We start from the raw sequence: 22,301 nt of genomic DNA, 5'->3' as shown, positions 1-22,301 counted from the left end.
AAAAACAATATGGTAATTCAATAGTTTTATCTGACTATTCAATTCTAGATTATGCAAATTGTACTTGAATATTGATTACTTTTTTTAACGAAGAAAAAAAAAAATGAACATTTATAGGTTAACAGTACTTTAATATATACATAGTACAAAATAGTAAAAGAGTACAAAATATAAATGTACGTAAACAGAAGATAAAAATGCTCAAATTAAAAAAAGCCCCAAATAATACATGACTACTGTGTTCACCTGCCTTTTAGCTACTGCGCAAAGCTAATATAAATGTATTGCTTGGCATTATTTTATTGCATCTTGGTGCCAAGAAACTACAGAGGTGCCTTGAGAGACAGTTTAATTTGTTCCGTGAGCATGCACATATCTTTCCCATTGAAATGAATGAAAATGCCATCAATCCTTTCCCCCAAAACAAAACAAATGTGTTTGTCTGAATGAGAAAAAATAGGTTGTGTACACTTTGGCCACCTGGAGGGAGTATATTATATGTATATTATAGTATATGCTATAGAGTACTGCACTGGAGGCTCAGCTCCTCTCTCGGCCTCTCGATACGGCGGTGATATTCCTTGCTCTTCACAGTGGAAAAAATGTGTTTGTGAGTTTGTCTGTCTACACGTGTTACTGCACTGTTTGTTATCATATATCCTGTGCTTAATTCAAAGGACAGCAACACTGTCACAAATGCTAACTGTTAGCATCTGCACCGATGGATGGAGTTTCCCATTGAATGTTAGCATTAAGACAACGGAGACTATGCAGTTGTTTTGAATACACAATATGTACTTTGCTTTGTTTCATGTAGAGTTCGACAAGAACCTTCAGCCGAGAGTGGCAATAAACAGCTTGGAGCCTCTGTTTTGAAGATTATTTTCTACTATTTCTTTGTCCCTATCCAATGTGAATAATTGCGGGAACGCTAATTGTAGTTCAAAACGTGTAAAAGGTTCCCAGATTCATTGTTTTCCCAAACAGTCCAAGTTTTGCTCCAACTGTCCTCAAAAGCGATCGTTCGGATTGTTATTTTGTTTCTTCATTTCCCGCACAGTGCGGAAAGCTCTGACGGCCAACACGGCCCCGAAGATGAACACAAAGACACCCAGCACGCCAAAGAGACCCCCGGCAATGTCCGCGCCATGAAACTTGCACTCGAAGCCCTTGTGACCTTTGCTCTTGTACATGCGCTCCCTCTCCTGACAGATGGGGTTGTTGTAGTTCTCCTGCAGTTTGATAAAGAAGAAAGCCAGCGCGGCGATGTAGCCCAAACCGATGAGAAGGTTGACCAGAGCTTCTCCCAAGAGCACGGGCGGGTAGCGGTATGGCACTCGGAAAATACCCAGGGCGAGCATGGCCAGGGCGTAGATCATGACTATCCCGCCGCACACCATTGCAAAGGCGTATGGAGGCTTCTTGAGCTCATGGAACAACCTGTCCAGCTCCTTCACACGGTCTGCTTCGGCACCTTGGAAGGCACCAGCTCCCCCGAAGTGATAGTGGTAGATGCCGCCCAAGCTGGCGAGGTCGCGGTAGCCGCCATTGTTGCTGTGAGGCACGCCGGCGCAGATGATGATGAGAAGATTGACAAACACCTCCATCAGCTGGCAAAGGCCTGGAACAGCCATGAGAAGCAAAATTTTGATGTAAGGAAGGAAGGAATACTTTCCCTATGCACGAGAAGCCAAGCCCAAGCTAGAAGATACAGCGGGCGGTTTTATCGTCTTGTCATCACACAACGCAACTGACCTCGGCTGGTGAGGATATATCGAAGATTGTAAAGAGCTTCTCTGGGTTGTCGCTCATGATATTCATCATCAGAGGAATACACTGAAGGCTGTCCATATCTGTGAAGAACACATGGACTAAATTTAGCTACACAACATTCTGTATACAGGACAAGATTTTTTCCCATTGTTTTACATTTGTTGGCCATGGAAACTCATGTATGAATGGGCTTATTATGTTTTACGATTGTTTGACAAAGTGATTGAAAGCACACCAGTGCCTACGCACATCCTTCACCACTGATTATCTTCTGGCTTGGGGTGGTAGGCTATATTAACTATGTTTATATTACCTTGATTGTACACTCTGTAACATACATGCAGTAACGTGTCGATGTGGGAAAATGATTGCACGTAATTTTTAATTCAAATGATTCGATTGATCGTTTCAGCCCTTGTGACCACAGTATGACTCATTTTACAGCGTCACTGAGACCAACTGCTTGACAGTTTGTGTGTTACTGTATCTGGTTGCTTACAGTGTTGAGGGTCCTTGATGATGGTGGTCTGTGAAAGCAGGTTGAGAGGGATTTGTCATGTCCCTCTGTCTGGGCCTCCTGTCACCAGCAGAGTCTCTCTCGCCAGCGAGTCTGGGCTTTTCTTTGTGATCTCTGCTGTCATACTTATTGAAATGCTCCACGCTGCGAGGGGAATCCTTGTCTCTACTCTTGTAATCTGCATACGCATCGCTCCTCGGTTGGTATCTGCCCCTCTCTGGCATCTTCAATTGAGGACATACATTCTAATGCATTAACACTTGAGCAAAACACATAGTATTCGAGTAGTTGACAATGATAGAGATCAATAGGTGCTTTAGTTCACGGTTAGGATTGAAATTCCAATAATAAATTTAAAAATCCCATATCTGCATCAAATTAGCCTTTGCAAAATCTTTTTTATATTTAATATTAATTCCATATCCTTGGTAACGTTATTAAGGTCCATGTCGTACTAGTCCATTCTTTGTCCTTACTGACAAGGTAATGCATTGCACTAGTGGAATGATTACTGTCTTACGAGTGATTTTATTCCTATTTAGCATTTATCATGTAGTACTCGCCTCCTGGAGCCAACTGGTAGCACTGAAATGCCCACTAGTTGTTGTACCTGAGCAGCATTACTGCGTTTGTTCAGACCGCACTTAACTCTTATATTGGATGTCTTTAAATCGTGCAGGTGTACACAATGAATTGTCTAGTGGATGAGAATTAAAATGAATTCACAAAACATACATAGCACAATTAGCCTACATTCGGTATTAAGTATTTTTCTTTTCAATCGTTTCAGGTGGCCAGTATGTAGTGACGAGATCGTAATTTTCCATAAATCGAAATCGGTCAGATCTCACAGTGTGCAATGTTCGTTTAAGTTAAAGCTTAGTGTAAAAGTCGCCTACCTTGGTCTGTGTGAAAAGTTAGTTTTGGGCGTTTATACGAAACAAAAACAATAACATTAGAATATGGCGTTTACTTCCGGATTTGACGGCTCACCTGTGGCGCACCACGCCCACTGGATTATTATCGTCAGCTCCATTTGGACGCACTAAATAAAAGCAAAAAATAATTATGCTCCCCAATTCGTGTTGTACTTAAGTATTATAGAGGCTTTGTGGGTTGGTAGAATGTGAAACTTGCACACAAGGTGGATACTCAAACATATCCACCATGTATGAGGCACAGGCAGTTGTGATAGTCTCGAAACAGTTATGTTCTCTTTGCAAAAATATTTAAGTCATACACATGTATGCACAGCACATTTGTGGTCATTAAATCTGAAATAACCGGCGATAATAAGCGTAGCTAAACCATATTAAGTACGGGGGCTCATGGTCAATTTTTTTATGGAAAGGTTTGCGGTTTCACTATACTACAAATCATCAACTGCTTCCGGTTTCGAGACGCAATCGAGAAGAAAAATAGTACAGACATAATCAAACCATAAAATAATTTTGGCTCTATAACTGTTGCTTAAGGATTGAATCCTAACCAAAACTTGCTGTGAATTTTACTGCCACCTTTCAGTGGTATCACAAATTTTGTTTACAAGCCCAAGCAAAAATATAGGCCAAAGGAAGGCTCGTATCTTGAAAAACTTGTAAGTCAGTCGGGGTCCTTTGTATCTCAAGGTACCAGTTTGTGAACTTTTGAAATCAGCTTTGTGTGCAATGAAACAGGCCTAGAATGTCAGCGTTGTTTGAGACAGTATTAGAGTAATCCCCTTGGCTCGATCAAGATTGTTAAAGACATTTGACATTTTATTGTGAAATCCCAATCTGACAACGGAAGTATGTGTGGTTATTCAGTGAGCTCCCGCTGCCTGGCCAAACCTCCCGTAGCCGCGCAGTAGGGATGTGCATTCCAGTTCTTTTAGGTGAACTGGATCTTTAGAATTGGTTCACGCAAAAGATTCGTTCAAACGAATCGTTCAATGAATCCACCCCCCCCCCCCCAACAGACGCACACAATGATACTTTATATATAATGGCATTTAATGGGCATTACCGACACCTACTGGTTGAAGTCATATAAACTGGAAAAAATAACGAATCACTGTAGGAAGTGATCCGTTCTTTTCGGATTCGTTCTTTTGAACGAATCGTTCACTCACGAGCCAACACTACCGCGTAGCAAGCGAAGAAGACGCTGGACAGAAATGGCGGTGACGGCGAGTCCCACGGCATGAGGTTGCTAAACGCCTTTTACATGGATCGGACACATCTGACTGCTGGGGAAATGACATTGATGTCGAAGTAGGAAACCCGTCGAGGCGGCCACTTCTGAGCTCCAACATCTCCCCGGGAGAGTTGTCTTGTCCGACGAGAAGAGCAAATCTCACCGGGAGCATGGCTTCTTACGGCAACCAGGTAGTTAGCGAGCTAACGTTCCTTTTAGACCTCACTGCCACATAAACGCTCGACTAAGACTTTTATTTTTGCTTGAGTCGTGTTAAAGCCACAAGTTAGCGGTACGGATGTGAAGATGTTATTTTTGCAAAAGACTCCTGTTGTCATTGAAAGTGTGAGTGTCGAAAAGTGCTTGCTAATGCCCCCATTAAGCCTCATTGAAACGGCACCAGCAAGCATGGTGAGCTAACAGGCCCCACGTTGCTTTCGGCGGATGGGGGTGATACGGATTTCTCAACTCCTGTGGGAATGACGTCTGTTTTTATCCGCTCACTGTGTCAATTTGAACGGAGAGGGTGCACGAGTTTATACCGAAGAGTTAAGTGACACTGAAAAGTGCTGCGTGTTTGCATGGCCCACCTGCTCCGGTTAGCTAGGGGCCTTCTTCGAGTGCATGTTGTCGAACACCACTTCATAAAACACGTTTCACTTTGCCACCACAGGAGTATTTTTGTGTGTATTGTTTGGTAGTTAGTTGTGGCCTTTCAATAAAACTCGCCTTTATAAACACACTCCTCCGTTGACTTAACTGAGTCAGCTAGCAGCTTTGCACAGGTGGCGGAGGCTTGACATTTCAAAGTGATCGATAAGGTATGTAAATGGGGTTAAATGTCCTTTAGCATGTTAGCTTAAATGGCAACAGTTGAACTGGCCTCCGCCTTTATACATACTTTACATTTTGTTGTATATTCAAAAAGGGCCTCACAAATGCGTGTCATCGTAGTGGAAGTTGGAGGGGAGGGGCGATTTGGTGAAGTGGACGCATGGCAATTCTGAATTTTATTCGGTTTGCTCGAGGAGGCGGCTAAGCCGAAACAAGGTCCACTTGCAGCCTACCTTCTGACACTGCGTTCCCGATTGCGAGAGAGTTAACTACCGCGGGTTGGATGAGTTCACGCACATGCTGTTGTTCCGATTGAGCATCATGGGCCTGATTGTGGAAGTGGAACCGCAAATTTGGCTTCACCCGTTCTTATTACAGGGGTTCTCCAATACTTACATTTTAAATGTCCAAATGATGTGTAAGATTTTAATAAAGAACACAGCTGACTTCAAATTAAAATAAAACAGTATAACTGTACTTTTATTTTCAACATTTTCCCCTTCTACTCTGGTTTCTCCAAGTCCACACATTAAAATGATTGCAAAGTTTCATAAAATGACTTGGAGCGCTAATGGAACTGAGAACACAAGACAAGCAGGCACTCCAACGTATGAATTAAATGAAAATTATGAAAAGTATCAAGCATCAAGTCTGTTTTTTTAATTCAAATAAATTGGCGGTTTAAATTCCAGTGGGACCTGAGGGTGCATGGGAATTGGTTTGCAAAATATTGACAGTCGTCGTAGGAATGCTGTATTAGCGTTTCCCTCCCAGGGTGGAATTAAAAAGGCATTTGGCACGGGTAGGGAAGGTTGAGCCTGGGCAACCTGCAACTGAAGCTGTTCCTCTACCGGGAGATGGTGCTCTGTGGTGGATGCTGTGGGTTGCTCATCAGAAGATTCAGCTTTCTGCTACTGATGTCGGGTGGCATAATCTTGTGCCCACAACAGAGCCTGCCTAAATTGATTCAGTCAAGAAGCAACATTCCCTTTCCTTATGCGAGGACATATCTACATACATGAAGGCGCTTGCTAATGTTACTTCCAAATTCATCTCTGAAATTGTCCCTCACTTCTAATATTTCCAGTTATGAATGCCACTATTGGGGTTGCTTAAACACTTGGAATGTGCATTTACCTTCATCTTATCTGCTGTTTAAAAAGGAAAGAAAATCAAGGTTGCTTTGAAGTTGACTTTAATGCTTTGATTTACACTTAATGACAATTCCATGGAAATGTGTCCTATTTAATTCCCAATTTCAAGATTTATTTTAAATCATCACCATGAAATTTGAGAAGTGAGACAAAAATGTAGCTTGTAGATGAGGAATGTATCAGAGTTGCAGCTAACCATTATTTTAATAATCAATTAATCTGAATTATTTTTAATTGCTTTAAAATTACTTAATTTCCAATTCCTTTTTTTACATCTACGAAAGATAATTAGACTGCTTTAATGGGTAGACTACACGTCTAAGAATTATTGAAGCTTTAAATCCTGAGCATTTCGTCAATTAAATTAAACAAGGGCTCTATATTATGAATTGATTATCACAATAGTTGCTGCTGAATTCGTGAATAGCTTAGCTTTTGATCAATTGTCGCACTTGCATAGTTCATATCCAATTTGCTGCTTCTACTCTCTCTGGCTGGAAGGTACAAGTCGGGTTGGTAAAGTGGTATTGGAGTTTAACATCAGATCTTTTTGAGTCTTGAGTACAGACATGTCTCAGCGCTCATGTTAAATCATATCTTGCTATGTGCTTACCGTATTAGGAGATGGGTTTTAGTCCCAGCACGGAATTCTTTAACTGGTTCTGCCCCCAAATTGGCAGCATCTCTTTCCTTCCTTCCTTGCACCCTCCAGAGTGGTGGTTCTTGTCACTCTGTTATTACATGACAGAAAAATGCAGGCACATGCTTCAGGGCGCTTGGGGAGGCCCCCCGTGGCAGGTGTGCGCACATTGTTACAGTGGAACCCTTCAGACTTTGTAAACAATTTGATCGTTTTTTGGGGCCGATCGGTCATAGTGTTCCGACATTTAACGACACCAAAGTTACCGCAACTTAGATCAACGGCTAAACGAACACTGCAACTTCCTGCTAGTTCCTCTGGCTTGTCCGGGCAGAATTGGCTTCCCATGGCTGAACGAACAAAATAAGCAGAATGATTTCAGCTTCTTACCAACCAGACGTGATGGCAGAGGGTGTGTCCCATACATGGACTTGATGGAAAATGTAGGTCAAATGAACATATTTCAATGTAATATCTAACAATCTATGATTTATGGGATGTGATGGTTTCAAGTGTTTGTTTTTGCTTTTACAGTTTGGTAACAAAAACCACAACAAGATGACATTTTTGGCCATAAAAGTAGCAGTGATCAATTCTTTTTCCCTCGAACTAACACTGTGACATCATAGCGACATAGTGGCGTAAGGAAACCATAGAAGTCCACAGTAGTAGTTCTGAAGCGGAAGTTACTTAGAGCTTGTTGAATCTCAGGATCCAACAATTTGCAATTGTTGTGGTATGATAGCTGCTCATGATTGCGCGATCCTGTTTTGTAGGTGTGTGTTGTCCTGGCTAAAGTGGTAAAATGATGCAGATGGCTAATTTGCTGTAATCCTCAGTGGAAAGCATCAGCAGAGACAGCTTAGCGAGCTACGCGTGGCACGCCTACAGAGGAAAGCAACGCGACATTCACCCCGTTGTCATTGTATTAGCCGCCCGAAGCCACCGGATTACGACCGCCTATTTGTCGTTTGTTGGAGTGCAATTTCAGCAATGCGGGCCCTCGTGCGTGGGCCTCGTTTGCAAAGGGTTCTATATGCTTGACTTGCACTTTCTTTTTTTGTGTGCCTCCCCCGTTCTCGCCACCGCTGTTTTACCGTGACCGTTGAAGCAGGGGCGCGGTTGGTGAGCTGGTGGCACCTTTGCGCTTTGACTGCGCAAATGGACTCTTTGATTGCACCGCTCCGTGACAGCTACACATCTAAAATGACAGCATCAGTAGCCTTGGTCTGTTAGTCTTCTATTCTCCACAAGCAGTCTTGTAGTTCTACTTTAATTTTGTAGTTAACACACAGACTGTGATTTTTTTAGTCACTTAACTATGTGCGGTTGTCCTATCACATAGTGGCCCTAGTGTTAAGTCACCGTAAGTGAAATGCAACATTCACGGGAAATGTGTAGCCTGGCGGTGAAAACATTCAGTTGGTTGTTACAATTTCAGCAAGAGCAAGTTGTTGCTCTAAAGAATTTTCGATTGGAGTAGGTGAAGCAATATGTATGCCATTTTTATGGTCTTACTGTGGTCTTTGGATTACGTGATTAAAGGGAAGCCAGCAGGTTCAAACTTGAGTATGAATTCGGATCCGTTATAAACAGAGCACCCCCAGATTTTCATTCATGAATCAAGAACAAACTACGGTTATACCTTTTTTTTTTTAATAGATAATGTAAGTATTAATTGGCATACAAGCCCATTTTTTGAATGGGTAAGGTTTATGTTTAACTGGGCATGACTCAGCACCTTGAGTTGCTTTAACCTTTGCACAAGCTTTCAAGAGTTGCTCTTACTACTGAAATAGATTTTTAAATAATTTTCTAATGTGAGTAGTCTTTGTCCTTAGTTGTTCACATTTATATGACCTCATTCTAAGCATTGTAGGACCACAACAGGCAATTGAATGCTGAATATTGCCTCGCCATCTAACTCATGTTTGTATTGTCTCTGCAGTATATCTTTGGGGAATTCAGCCCAGATGAGATCAATCAGTTCTTTGTGACGCCACGATGCTACGTCGAGGTAAGGGGGGGGGGTCAACGTTATTTCTCAAGTTGTTGTTGAGGAAGAAATGTTTCCTGACTTTTTATATATGCTCCCTTTGTATCAGCTATACAATACTGCTCTAAATTTGCAGGTATGTTGTACTGCTCCTGGCAGTAATATGATGGATCTGTTCAAATTTATTTTGGCACATATTATACATTTGGGGGGGTAATCTTTCAAGACATCACGAAATACTCATCTGGTCGTCTCAGTTTAGTTATTTAGTTTGCAGTCATCTGTGCTGTTATAATTGAAAACAAAGCTATTATTCAGAGGGAGCAGTATACCTAACATAAGGTTGATACACGGGTCAATTGTACCTTTTGCCATCGATAGTGGCAGCGACTTTAATGGTACGTTGCAAATTCACAATTGTAGAATAGTTTTCGCTCCATTTAAATGAAACGAGATAACTTCCCATGGCACACTTGATGATCTCTCATTTCACTCGCCTACAACCATGGCGCTTTCTGTTAATGTTAATATCCAAATAGCAATTGTAGCTTTTGTGTCTTTCTTATGTGATGGTGCTAATGTTGGCTCCCCCCTCCCTCTTTGCAGCTTCCACCATTCAACGACAAAGGGCCATGTGTCAGTCAGTCTTCCGGTATGCACATTTTACTTTTAAACTTTGATTACAACTGATATCATTGACAGTGTTCAACATAAATGAGCACACCCTAAAGGAGTTTCTTTTCTTTTGTTTAAACCTTGAGTTTCTGTCACCATTATCCGACAACATAGTTTCATGCGTTAATTTAAAGTTTAGAAAATTAATACACACTGACTCTCCACCAAAGCTAAAGTTTACCAACAGTGATGTTATTAATTAAACAAAAAAACAACCACAAGTGAGTATAAAGAGAATTGTGAGAAATGGACAAAAAGCTGACTTTGAAATTTATGCATAGCACATTTTCTCTAAAACCTACTTTATATCAAAGCAGGCTTTGAAATCTCAATACTATTTATACCCCAGGCTGAGATGGTCTCAACAGAATAGGAAGTGAAGAGCGTTCATCTTTAGGACGCATCCGTACAAACATGTATTTGTGAATTAACAATATCAATACATTTAAATCTCTATTTGAAGATTAAATTTAAAAAAAAAGCCAAATGAAAGCCACCAATTAACAGGCACAATAAAAGAACGCGTATGCACATGACTGTTGTTTAACTTGATTTGTATTGACTATTTAGGAGGTTACTGCACTCCTGCTGTACCATATATAATGGAGTCAATGGGACTGCAGGGTTGCGGTGAGTGGAGAAGCCCGACACTCTGTGGCTTGACTCGCTGCTGTGCATTTTGCTGTCAAACGTTAAAAACAACAACAAAATTCCAGTCTTCATAACTGGTGGCTTCCAGAATCTTGTGCCTGTATTCTTTCTCTTGCCTGTTGGCCAAATCTGTGAGCTTTGCATGCTCAAGATCCTGCTATGTATCTTATCTTCTCTTGCGTAATAATTCATCTCACCTCTGCAAGGCCCAAGGTGAATTTCCATCTATTTGGGAAGATTTGGATCTAACAAATTGACTTCTTGACTAAGCGTGTTGTTCTTCTTCTTTTTATTATTGGTGTGTTCCTAACACATGTCGTCGAGGTTCAATTGCGGCGTGTGGTTTCAGTCCTACTAACAGAGGGCCTTTTCTTATCTGGGCGAGTAACCACGGTCTTCATGCCCTGTTGACCATTGTGCACATTGCGTTACCAGTTTGCTTAGTCATTACAATGAATCATTTTCCTGATTTGCACGTACTAATACTTCCTGTTTGTTCACGTTTTGATTTTGAGACTCACATTTACACTGCAGCCATGCACTACATTCTAATAACAGAAGTGCACATTGATTTGCTCGTGGATGACTTTAAGGTGTGACTTAAATAAACATTGAAACAAATTTTAATCGTGTATATTCGTAACGCAGTATCATTTATGCATCAGCTTGTCGTAGTTTGACGAAATAATTAAGTTTCTTTAAACACACTTTTCAAAAGTTTTTCAGACGATTCTTTTTATTTTATTTTTTTCTAGTCAGAAGAAAATACACAGACAGCTGCATCTCAATAAATAAGAATATAAGTGGTGCAGAGAATGGATGGCTGTATCATTTCTAATCAAAGTTTATTTATTGTCTTAACCCTTTGAGCAATTTATTTCAACATAATTAGTGAATCAATACGAGCCAAGAGAAAATACAACAATAGTCAGTGATGATCTTCCTCTGAAAATATAAGGCAATGAAATTGCAGTCTGCTCAGTCGAGCTGCTTTTTATCATGTCTTTTGGTATTACACTACCTCCTGGTGGCCATTGCTTGCACACAAAGGAGCACAACGGATAGCATGGCAAGTCGTTTACAAATTCTTTTGGAAAACAACAATTTGGGTTGGATCAATACAAACGTTTGCTGACAGGTTTGATGATTGGGAATCCACACGGTTGTACAGAAAAATATTCCATTTTTAAGTACACTTATTTGTACTTTTATTTTAAAACTACTTACCGGCAGCTTACAAATTCAAATTTATTCAAAGCAAATTTGGGGTTTTCGGTAGCTGTAAGCAATAATCAACATAATAATAATAAATACTTAAAAGTACATCCTTTTTTGCTCTGTCAATTCAGTTTCGGAATTAAACCGCAATGCCGATTAAAAAAAATCTTCTGCAATATTCCAATTTATTGAGATGCACCTTTATAGTTAGGGTTTGGGGTGAATTTGTGTACTTGAATCCTCAACTTAGTTCATTTTATCTCTACAAATGTGCCTAATTGATTTGCGTGTTTGTACATTGTTATTTTCAGGAGATGACTATCAACGCATTAAGTTTGGTGTTGATGAGGTCATAGACTCCAAGCCCGTAGGCGGCATGAACGACTCTTTGTACAAGGTGTCGAGCACACTGAACCCACAGGCTCCCGAGTTCATCCTGGGCTGCCAGTCGGCACAGAAGACTCAACAGACGACGACTCCGGTGGCCGATGCCCTGGATGGAAGCCACTTCAACTCTGAGGACGGGCCCGACTCGGAGGCGTCGGCCCTGGACAGTCATCAGGTGTGCCAGGACATGGACGGGCTACCTGGTGGCCTGGCACAGCGAGAGAGAAAGAAAAAGAAAAAGCGGCCCCCGGGGTACTACAACTACCTAGACCCATCAGCTAGCGGCAACAACAGCGGCGCTCCTGCCGACGGGGGGACGCCTGTGACGCCACTCGTGAATGGACACGCACTTGGCGCCTCGCAACACAGTGCCGAGGATGGGGACTGTAAGACTTCTGCGGGGACCGGCCTTTCCTCTCCGAGCGTCGTCTCCACGGCGACGGATGCTTCGACGGCCACATCAGCCGCTTCCAATCAGAGGACTTGTGATAGCCCCGATTACTCGTCATCGGACTTAAAAAGCGGGGCCGCCTGCACCAATGTAACTTTGCCCTTTTCGTCCTCATGTCAAACTAGAAGCATGACTGAGGGACCAAGGACTGCAGATGAGCAGCCAGAACAGTTGGCTCCACAGAGCCCCCAACTTTCAGATAGTCCGCACAGCCTCCGCTCCAAGTCACCTCTTCCTGCTTCTGCTACTACGACTACTGAAACCGAGGGCGGCGAGGTGGCAGAGAGTAATGGCTTGGCAGAGGCCGCCACTCCCATTAGTGCACATGGACACAAGGAAGACTGTGAGAGTGACGATTTGACCCCGCAGGTCTCTCCGCACTGTGCTGCCCAAACGGCGGCAGCGGAGGTGTCGCAGTCGCCCGCAGGTCCGGCCGCGCAAACTGCCAACCCCCCTAAATCGTGGGCTAGCCTCTTCCACAACTCTAAGCCACTTCCTGGCAGCCCTCCGGCCTTTGTGGAGATTAAGAATGCCGTGGAAGTTGTCGCCCCTCCGCCCTTGACACCAGAGACGCCAGAGGAGAAACCTGTTGAGGTCAAGCAGGGCCCTGTTCATGTATCAGAGGACCCTATGGCTCCAAAGCTTGCAGGTATTCATCAGGATGCTTAATGTTGCCGCTGTACAAAAGGGCACCCTGTATGGTACAGTCGTGCAGTTTTCCCTCACAAGTAACATGGAGTTGTCCCATTCATATGCAAAATGTGCCCTATTAGTGTGCAGAAATGCCATGCAACTTAGCTATATGGGCGCTAGTTGTAATTGCATACTCGTAGCTGATTAAAAGCCGTTTGAGCAGGTTTTTGATGTCCATATTAAGGTTTAACGCATATGTCAAAGGTGGACAAAAAGTCACTATTACCACACAGCTGTGTCCGAGTCGTTCTGCTAGTGTGGCAAATTGTTCTGCTTCTGACGTCTTAGAGACCTTAATCTAGATATCAAAGATAGTGAATAAATGCTTTAATAACCGCCTGTTAAGAAATGCAATATCTGTTTGGCCACTTGATGGCAGCGTTTGTCTAGATTTAAGCGCATAGTGCAAAAGTGAGGATTTTTGGTTTATTGTTTGCAGCGCACATCTGGTAACAGACGTGCATACTGAAGTGGTATCTAGTTCATCCTCTTGGAGAGCTTGTAAATGTAACGTTAAGGACATAGTGAAACAATTTGAGCATTCATAAACTTCAAACTACACTTGACATATTGGCTGCATTGCAGATTATAGTGTTTTTGCTGAATGTGTCAAATGACTATTTTTGCTGCAGGTTTAAAATGGGACAAGGCAATACTTGGCAAACAAGGAAATGTTCTCTGGTGCTTGTTTTTGTTTTTAGATTCCTCATCAGGAGCGTTTTCAGAGTCTACAAGGCTCACAGGCGACTTTAATTTTACTCTGATACCCGAGATCCTATTTGCAGTTTGCTTTATAACATAAGTAAAAGTTGGATTAAGGGTGTCCAAATGCCCCCACAGCCCCACACCCCATCCTTCCAAAATCGCCGTTACCTTGTCCACGTTTCCTTGGGAGCTGTGTTTTAATGGCAGTCTCCCTTCCTAGGCGTGGTACAGAATAGCCTTGCTCCCATTCACAAGTCTCTTGTGTTGATGTTGCCGTCACAAGAGACATGGCTGGAAGAAGGAACATGTTACTCTACATCTGATTGCATGTTACTGATAAGTGTGCAAGGAGCCTGCCTATTTAAGATTGTTGTCTGTTTGAATCCCCAGAACTTATTGAGAATGTGAAGTTGATACATAAACCAGTGTCTTTGCAGCCGAGAGGACTCGTCAACAAAGGAAACTGGTGCTACATCAACGCTGTATCCTTTTTGCCATCTGACATTACAAATGTCTAATAACATAATTTACCCTTTTTCTTATTGGACAACTAAATGGGTGGTTGTGTGTTGTTTATTTTCCTTTTCATGCAACGATTAGAAGTTGCTATTTGAGTGTTTAATTGTTTAAAAAAAACATTTCCCCAGATTTGTTTAATTTGGTCAGTGAGTTCCACCCATTTGAATTTATATTATCAAATTGTACATGTACATAAAAGCCCACCTCCCCATTTTGGCCTCTTGCTGTTCTTTCACCTGATGGCAGAAAGTAAATATTTTCAACTGTGCATCCACCTGGTGCCATTCATAGAACACAACTTGTACGTCATAACATACACACACACACACACACACACACCAAGTAAATTTTCTGACTCAATTGAAATGAGTTCATCAGTATTGACTGTTTTTGTCTTGTAGTGTGCCGTGAGATTTTTCTTATAAAATCTGTCCTTGGCGTAAAGTTTAGGAAGCGCTGATCTCATGAATCATCAGTGATTTTTATTTTTCTCCCCTATGCCAGTTTTTCGTTCCTAACTCAAAGCCCTCAGACTCTTCAAGCCCTGATCGCATGTCCTCCCATGTATCACCTGATGAAGTCCATTCCTCTGCACAGTGAAACACAGAGACCGTGCACTTCCACGCCCATGATAGACAACTTGTGAGCAACGTTGTCATCCGGCTATGCGCTTGAGTCTGACTGTGCTTTGCTAACCAATGATTGCCTTTTGTGTCTTAACTATCAAGTGTGAGGCTGGTGAATGAGTTCACAAACATGCCGGTGCCTGCTAAGCCAAAACCAGGTATGTGAGCTTTCCCCCCAGAAGACTTGATTTCTTCTCTTTGCAACATTGACCCCAAAGCGCTGTCCACAGGTGTCGGTGAAAAGCTGGTGAAAGACATTCGGCCGGGCATCCCCTTTGAGCCAACGTACATCTACAGACTCCTCAGGCTCATCAAGTCCAGTCTTTCGGAAAAGGTAAGCAGCCCCCAAGATATCTGACGGAGTTGTATCATGGTGTTGCGTATTTCCTTTTTACATGGTCTTTTGGACTCTTTGTACTGGAAGCCAGTGTTCTTAGTTTTTCCCAAAAGCACATTTCTAATTAGAATTCAACTAGATATGAACATGTAAGGGCTGGAAATGCTGAATCCTGCAATACTCCAAAGGTATTTTCTTGCTAATTGTATCAAAACACGACAAATGTAATAGCGTCTGAGGGCACCCACAGCTTGACTCAAGAGTTTTCTATGACTCTAAGCATTCCTGGTGTGTTTTAATTGGTGCCCATGTGCTGCTAGGGTCGACAGGAAGACGCAGAGGAGTATCTTGGCTTCATTCTTAACGGACTGCACGAGGAGATGCTGGCTTTGAAAAAACTAATCTCGCCTCAGGAAGAGAGTAAGCACCATTGCATGCTGGAAATAATTCAACGAATGAGAGATGATGAGGTGGCGGGTTTTTTTTTTAACGACAAGCACACGGTCGTCTTAAGTGTTTCCCCTTGTATTATTTTGAGCAGAAGCCCCCACCCCCAATGGCCCAGAATCCCCGCCAGGTGTGGAGGAAGACAACGCCGGCAAGGACGAAGATGGGAGCGAGGATGAGTGGGAGCAAGTTGGCCCTCGCAACAAGACTTCCATCACTCGCCAGGCTGACTTTGTCCGCACGCCCATTACTGACATATTTGGAGGACACATTAGGTACGCGGACCAAACCAAAACGAAAATAGCGGTGCTGTTTCTGTGAATGTCTCATGGGAGTGAAAGCGTGTGGTATCCGCTCACAGACACACTTAACCTCTGGCCCTCTTGAAAGGCAAGACCCAGAGTGGGTGAAGCTGGCCTTACTTAATAACACGTTCTTTGAGATTCGAGTCTGGCACAGGCCACATTTATTTTCTCAACATTGTTTGGAAGCAGAAAAATAGAACACGAGGTTCGTCTGCTCGTTCGCTCTTTATGCTTATTTTGGGCACTAGTGAATGTTAGTGGATTTTAGGCAAGAATTATTTTGGGGTAAATTTTGGAGTGACCACCAAAAAATTTGCTTGACGTGTATCCTGTTTTTAAAAGTAGTCTTTGATATCAAGAGGCAAACGAACATGTTACAAAAATACAGAAAATGAATTGGTCATGCCGATAATATAGCGGAAGCCAGAAACGACCTGAGACATTTTATTTTAGTGTATTTAAACATGTTAAACAAAAAAACCCCAACGGCATAGTGTACCATAGAGAGCACCCTAACATTTGCCATTAAGTTTCACCTGAAAAAAAAAAAAAAAACGAGTCATTGACATTCAAAGAGTGAATGCTTTTTAGGGACCCCCTGTAGATAATGTCGTCCAGAAAGGCCACTCCTTTGTGTGTGGCCTGAAATGTTCTCTGACCTGAAATTCTGCTTGTCCATCAGGTCGGTGGTGTATCAGCAAAACTCCAAGGAATCGGCCACACTGCAGCCCTTCTTTACGCTGCAGCTCGATATTCAGTCAGAGAAGGTCCGCACGGTCCAGGAGGCCCTGGAAACGCTGGTCGCCCGAGAGTCAGTGCAGGGCTACACTTCCAAGAGCAAGCAGGAGGTATGAAAGTACCGCCTCCAGATGTGGCTGCTATGTGCTGTTAAAGATAACACTGCTGCTACTATTCTTGGCTTCTACACTTAGTTTTAGTTGGGTCATTTGTTAGTCAATATCCAAACCAACCAATTCTGTTAATTTTTCACCCGAGTGGCCAAGATTTGATGTTGTCCTCTACTGTTTTTGAACACCTGTTATGGTGGGGGTTCTCGCAAAATATTTGTTGATTTGAAGCTGCTACAAATTGGTGTGTTAAATGCCTCCAAAAGACCAAGATGATTTACAAGCTTGGCGAGATTGAAATGTTCTCTCCTGTTCTCTGCCGTTGCCTTTGCTCTCTCATTTGTACCATTTTTTTATTAGGTTAGCTATGATGTTCCACGCTTATAAATCATGACATCCAAACAGTTTTTTTTTTTTATCTTGTTACCCTGACAATTAGCTTTTGCCCCATGTGTTAGATTGAGGTCAGCCGGAGGGTCACTCTGGAGGAGCTGCCCCCTGTCCTCGTGCTCCATCTCAAGAGATTTGTCTTTGAGAAGACCGGAGGCTGTCAAAAACTCAACAAAGTCATTGAGTACCCCGTAGATCTGGAAATAAGCAAAGGTATGGCTCTTTAAAGTGACCGCAATCCTTGTAAAACTGTTCATATGTGAATTTTATTTTACCAGACGGCCCAATACTCTAAGTAAAATCCTTTTATTTCACACCTATTTTCAAGCACCGACGTTCACGTTAGTGGCTGCCAATAAGGACGGCAATAGAGCAAGATGCAACTCAAACATTTTCCCCTCATGTTATGCAGACTTGCTGTCTTCTGGAGTGAGGAGCAAAGTTGTGAAAGGCCAAAGAACGTACAGACTCTTTGCAGGTGAGTTCAGTGGCTATGTTTGCTTTGAAAACAGAGGTTTTACCTTGTGTATATTTTATAACAAGCCATACTTTTTTTTTTCTTTTTGTAACAAGCAAGCAGGGACTCACTAATAACAGTCGTGAGCATTTCAGTGCCACTGTTTGGGTTTAGGAGGCTTCTAGTGTATGACACTGGTCTACAAGTTGGGCTTAGCACAGTAGTTTACCGTATATGTAGGGTTTAATTGAGAGGTAGTAAGGCAAAAGTGGCACTAGTGGAAAAAAGATACTTTTAAAACTGTCTCCTCTAACTAGTTAGTACATAGACCTTTAATATCTCCCAAATAAACAGCAAGCCATGTAAATTTACTATTTACTACCTTGCTGAAGTTAGAAACGAGTGAATAGGCTTTAAAAAGAAATGGTTTGTCTTTGGTCCCCGGCAGTGGTCTATCACCACGGGAACAGTGCGACAGGCGGTCACTATACCACGGATGTCTTCCACATCGGTCTTAACGGCTGGCTGCGCATCGACGACCAGGCGGTGAAGGTGATCAACCAATATCTGGTGGTCAAGCAGATTGCTGAGCGCACCGCTTACCTGCTGTACTACCGCCGCGTTGACCTCTTGTAGGCACGCACACACACACACACACACACACACACACACGCGCGCATGCACATCAGCAATGGAGCAAGCGACATGCATACACTCACAAATACATAACCAACACAGATCCCCCTCATTTTACTCGTGACACACGCAAACACATGTGGAACATATGATGAACAGGAACACTGCCCGACTTTGTTCTCTTGCAAGATTTTCCTCCTCTTCCCTCGTGTCCTTGCTTCCTTGAGAGCCAGCTTTTCCAGCACCTCTTCCCAAGTGGAGACACAAGTTGCATTCACCAAGAATTCCTTGCAACGGCTCGCTTTTCTCTGTGCACAACTGCTGTCGGTTTATGTTCTTCTCGAAAAAAAAAAAAAAAAAAGGTGAAAGATGAGGCAGTTCAGATGAAGAACTGCAAAATGCACCGCTGGGGTGTCTTCTCTCCCGAAAATATCAGTGTTGGCCTTTTTCATGAGGAGAACCACAGCGAAAAGGCCCGTTTTTGAATGAGCCCATTGACCAGGCCTAGCACCAGCATCAACATCCTCTTCATCACCACCACCATCGTCATCATCCCCCCCTCCCCTCCAAGACTCCTCGTCTCCTTTCCTCATCCAGGTTGAGCCCTCACACAGTGAGGACTGGGCTACACGGAATCTGAAGTGAACACTCTTTGGCTCTTAACGTCTACACCGTATCTAAGCAGTCTTTATTGCGCTTTAGAATCTAAGATAACAAGCTTTCTGTGCACAAAGTTTAAATTGATGATGATTACGTGACAGGCATATTTGCAATTATTTAGACTTAAATTGTCAACAACAAAGAAGAAACATGCAGTCCTGAAGGACTTGGCCTGTTTTTAGATTGTTTTCACTGGAGATGGCAACTAATCAAAAGATAGATTCCGCTGCAAGCTCCCCTTGTTTACTTTGTGCGTTTCTTGTTCAAACCATTTACCGTCTCTTTTGTCACCCCTGGGTTCAGGTGGCTCCTTAGTATGTCTGAGCCACACAGCACCCATCCAACTCCCCTCAAAAACTCAGCTGTGGGGGCCAGGGGAGGGCAGCCTTAGGTTCAATCTGTGATCTTTCCCCACCCAAATGTGGCGAGCACATTTGAAGTGACAGGTCCCCTTTGTGTCTGCGGTGCGTTGAAGGGTACAAAAGAAAGTAGGTGACACCAGCGCTTGGACGTGTGCACGCACATACACAAATAGAGATAGTGTTCGCTTTTGTTTAATTTTTTTCGTTTTCTTTTCATAATTAATTGATTGTGATGATTCTTGTTTGTTCACGCTACTAAAATGTTAATTTTTGTTTCGGTCACTCATTGGATGTTCCCACCTTCATGCTCCCCCTCTGACTTGGGTTTCTTTAAATTGGATGTTTTCAAAAGAAAAGACAGGTCACAGCATAACTTTGAATAAAGATGAAGTAGTTCCTTTGCTCCATACTTTTTTCATTTTCTGTCACTCGCACAACCACTTCCACCAACATCTCATCTTGCACAAAGCACCCAACTAGATGCTTTATTTAAGTGCACTCCATTCCCCCATATCAAGTCTCTGTAAAGTGAAAATTTTTTTTCCAAGAGCACTGTCAACAACCCCGGCAAATTTGAATGATTAGATGAAATGGTAAGTTTGAAATACTGTAAAAAATCAGTTTATGCAACTTAGTGTATTAGACCTGAACCTCGACGTTACTAACTTCGATCCTACATGACTTTGTCTAACGCAGGTTGGTCATGGATCCCAATATTACATTTTCAAGTAGTATTTTAAACTCTAAAATGTCAACAGACTTCCATGTGTGTCGAGCAAACTGACCCCCTTGGCTGCCCAACAACATGCCTGACTTAAATTAACGCAACAAAGAACCCCTTAGGCTGCCTAAAAACATACCTCTAAAAAAAAAAGACTTTCTATACAACACTTTCGAGGGTAACGCGAATCACAAATTCCGGACCCCAAAGTTTGTGTAAAATCGAGATTTAGGTATATTTTACCCCAACAATCCCTAAATGTTAATATATCAGGTGCATTTCTGCTATCGACCAAATCTCTGATTTCACTTTACAGGGCCTTTTCATTAAGACCAGGTTGCGCCTGAATTCAACACTTAAAGAATAATCTAGTGGATCTTGATGTGTTAATGTCATTCCACTTGCATGATTTTTAACGTTTAAAACGGTTGCCAACTAAACCAAAGGACATCATATTGGATCCCCCTGCTTATTTGAAAACTTTTGGCCTGTCTTCATCTCCTACGTTCAAATTGTGCTGCAAGCTTTGTTGTGATTCCTCCCCAAACTGTGACATGGATCTTTCTTTGCGTATTTATTCCTCCAACAAGAATGTCAGTACGTTTGGACTATGAAACGGACAATGTGAGCTTTCCGGTTGCTTAATGTGTGTCTTCGGTATGAGCTCCTAACACTGTTTGTCTGCTGGAGTTATACAACAATCTCTTTTGTCTTTTGAATTTCGGGCCTCCGCCATTCTGTTTTGTTTGTTGTTCGAATAAAGGATTGTGCAAAAAGTGGTTTGCTAATAATGACATGGAGACAGAGCCGTCTTGTCGTCTTTCAAATCCCCCCGCAACAGACACAAACAAGGTTGAGTCGGCTTGGGGCGCGCGCTCTTAACATGTGGTGTTTGTAGCAGGTTGGCGACTGTGGTGGGACTGGCTTGCCTCGCAGTGCGCTCGCTCCTGCGGCGCAGCTCGCCCCGACATAATGGAAAGCAGACCCGTCATTGAAAAATCTGCTGGCTCTGCTTGTTTTCAACCCCTCCTTCCCCTAGAAAACTAGGCCGTCCTCAAAAACGTGTACGCTTTCCTTAGCGGAAGATCGCCAACACTTGTCAAGTAGAATAGAAAACTTGCCTTTGACTAGTATGACATTTCTGCACACTCGTAGATATTATACTTTTTGTCCTCTACACAAAACTCTGCAACAGTTGACATCTGCATATACACATGCTTGACGGCAACATTCACCACGGGTCTTTAGTCCGTAAATGGACACAAGCACAGTTTGTGCTTTAATTAGAATAGGTAGTCTTCTTTATCATGATGTAAACCAAGCAATATCACACAAGGATTGATGCTCATTGCTTTTCAAAGTAAATGCCGATGCAGATTTTAATGCGTTCCGTCACGGGATGAATGGATGGATCTGATTATTGGATTATACGTAAGTCTCAGCAAGAAACCAACTCTTAACATTTGTAGCGTAAGACCCCCGCTGCTTTCCTCTCAAGTCTGTTAGCTGCGGTAGAATTTTGTCAAAAGTGACCTCATGGCATCACCATGTACCATTCTTAATAAAATACAGGGCCGCAATCCTAAACATACATGAGCGGCCTGACCGGGACGCCCCGTGCTGCAAGCTTTGGAGACAGATTTGTAACCTTGGGCTCTCGTGTGAAGGCCATATTGTTCTGTACGCTCCCCAGCGCTTGCTCCTTTTGAACTCACGTCAGCATGCGTGTCAGAAGCGTGCTTCCAATGACATTGCGCATGCTTGTGCCAGTGAAGCTGTCAGCCTAAATTGAAGCGCTACGTGAATAATTACAGGCCGTTGAAGCAATTCTATTCTAATATTCATAGTTGGACCACCATGGCCTTGAAGTTGGCATCTCATTTGACTCAGAGTGGCCACAAAAAAGCCTTCCAAAGTCTCAAATGTACCACGTGTATGAAAGCCGAGCGAGTCGTTTATTATAATGGAACCCGTTTTGGTAAAAGAATGTCTTCCATCTGAAACGTGAGCTAGAGGATGAAAAATGTATACCGCTACAATACCGCTTAACATGTCCAGAAACAATCAATGTCCTTTGCATGTTGATGTTATACTCGTGCCATGTACATGTGGTTTGCGCAAATC

The 22,301-nt window shown here is 42.6% G+C and overlaps 2 protein-coding genes across 4 annotated transcripts; one reads left to right on the top strand and one right to left on the bottom strand.

Annotated features, from left to right (window-relative positions):
- Nucleotides 1-110: 110 nt before the first annotated feature.
- Nucleotides 111-3,316, bottom strand: marveld3 (MARVEL domain containing 3). 2 transcript variants are annotated; one of them, XM_061276986.1, is made up of 4 exons: nucleotides 3,190-3,316; nucleotides 2,273-2,514; nucleotides 1,756-1,853; nucleotides 111-1,621 (listed from the first exon to the last, which is right to left on the bottom strand). In XM_061276986.1, the coding sequence occupies exons 2-4, from the start codon at nucleotides 2,512-2,514 to the stop codon at nucleotides 1,011-1,013; spliced, it is 951 nt and encodes a 316-aa protein (XP_061132970.1). In that variant the 5' UTR covers nucleotides 3,190-3,316; the 3' UTR covers nucleotides 111-1,010. The 2 variants fall into 2 exon arrangements, with proteins under 2 accessions (XP_061132970.1, XP_061132971.1); XM_061276987.1 differs by having other exon boundaries at nucleotides 2,273-2,549; nucleotides 3,190-3,288.
- Nucleotides 3,317-4,411: 1,095 nt separating this feature from the next.
- Nucleotides 4,412-19,865, top strand: usp10 (ubiquitin specific peptidase 10). Of its 2 annotated transcripts, XM_061275978.1 has the most exons (15): nucleotides 4,412-4,656; nucleotides 9,042-9,110; nucleotides 9,696-9,741; nucleotides 10,335-10,394; nucleotides 11,945-13,120; nucleotides 14,260-14,351; nucleotides 14,921-15,030; nucleotides 15,117-15,172; nucleotides 15,245-15,348; nucleotides 15,672-15,771; nucleotides 15,893-16,073; nucleotides 16,786-16,951; nucleotides 17,410-17,554; nucleotides 17,754-17,819; nucleotides 18,247-19,865. In XM_061275978.1, exons 1-15 carry the CDS (start codon nucleotides 4,636-4,638, stop codon nucleotides 18,432-18,434), a joined length of 2,580 nt encoding a protein of 859 aa, XP_061131962.1. In that variant the 5' UTR covers nucleotides 4,412-4,635; the 3' UTR covers nucleotides 18,435-19,865. The 2 variants fall into 2 exon arrangements, with proteins under 2 accessions (XP_061131962.1, XP_061131963.1); XM_061275979.1 differs by lacking the exon at nucleotides 10,335-10,394.
- Nucleotides 19,866-22,301: the final 2,436 nt, after the last annotated feature.

The sequence above is a fragment of the Syngnathus typhle genome, linkage group LG4, assembly GCF_033458585.1.
Source record: "Syngnathus typhle isolate RoL2023-S1 ecotype Sweden linkage group LG4, RoL_Styp_1.0, whole genome shotgun sequence".
Taxonomy (NCBI): domain Eukaryota; kingdom Metazoa; phylum Chordata; class Actinopteri; order Syngnathiformes; family Syngnathidae; genus Syngnathus; species Syngnathus typhle.
This window is presented reverse-complemented; position numbering and strand designations above follow the sequence as displayed.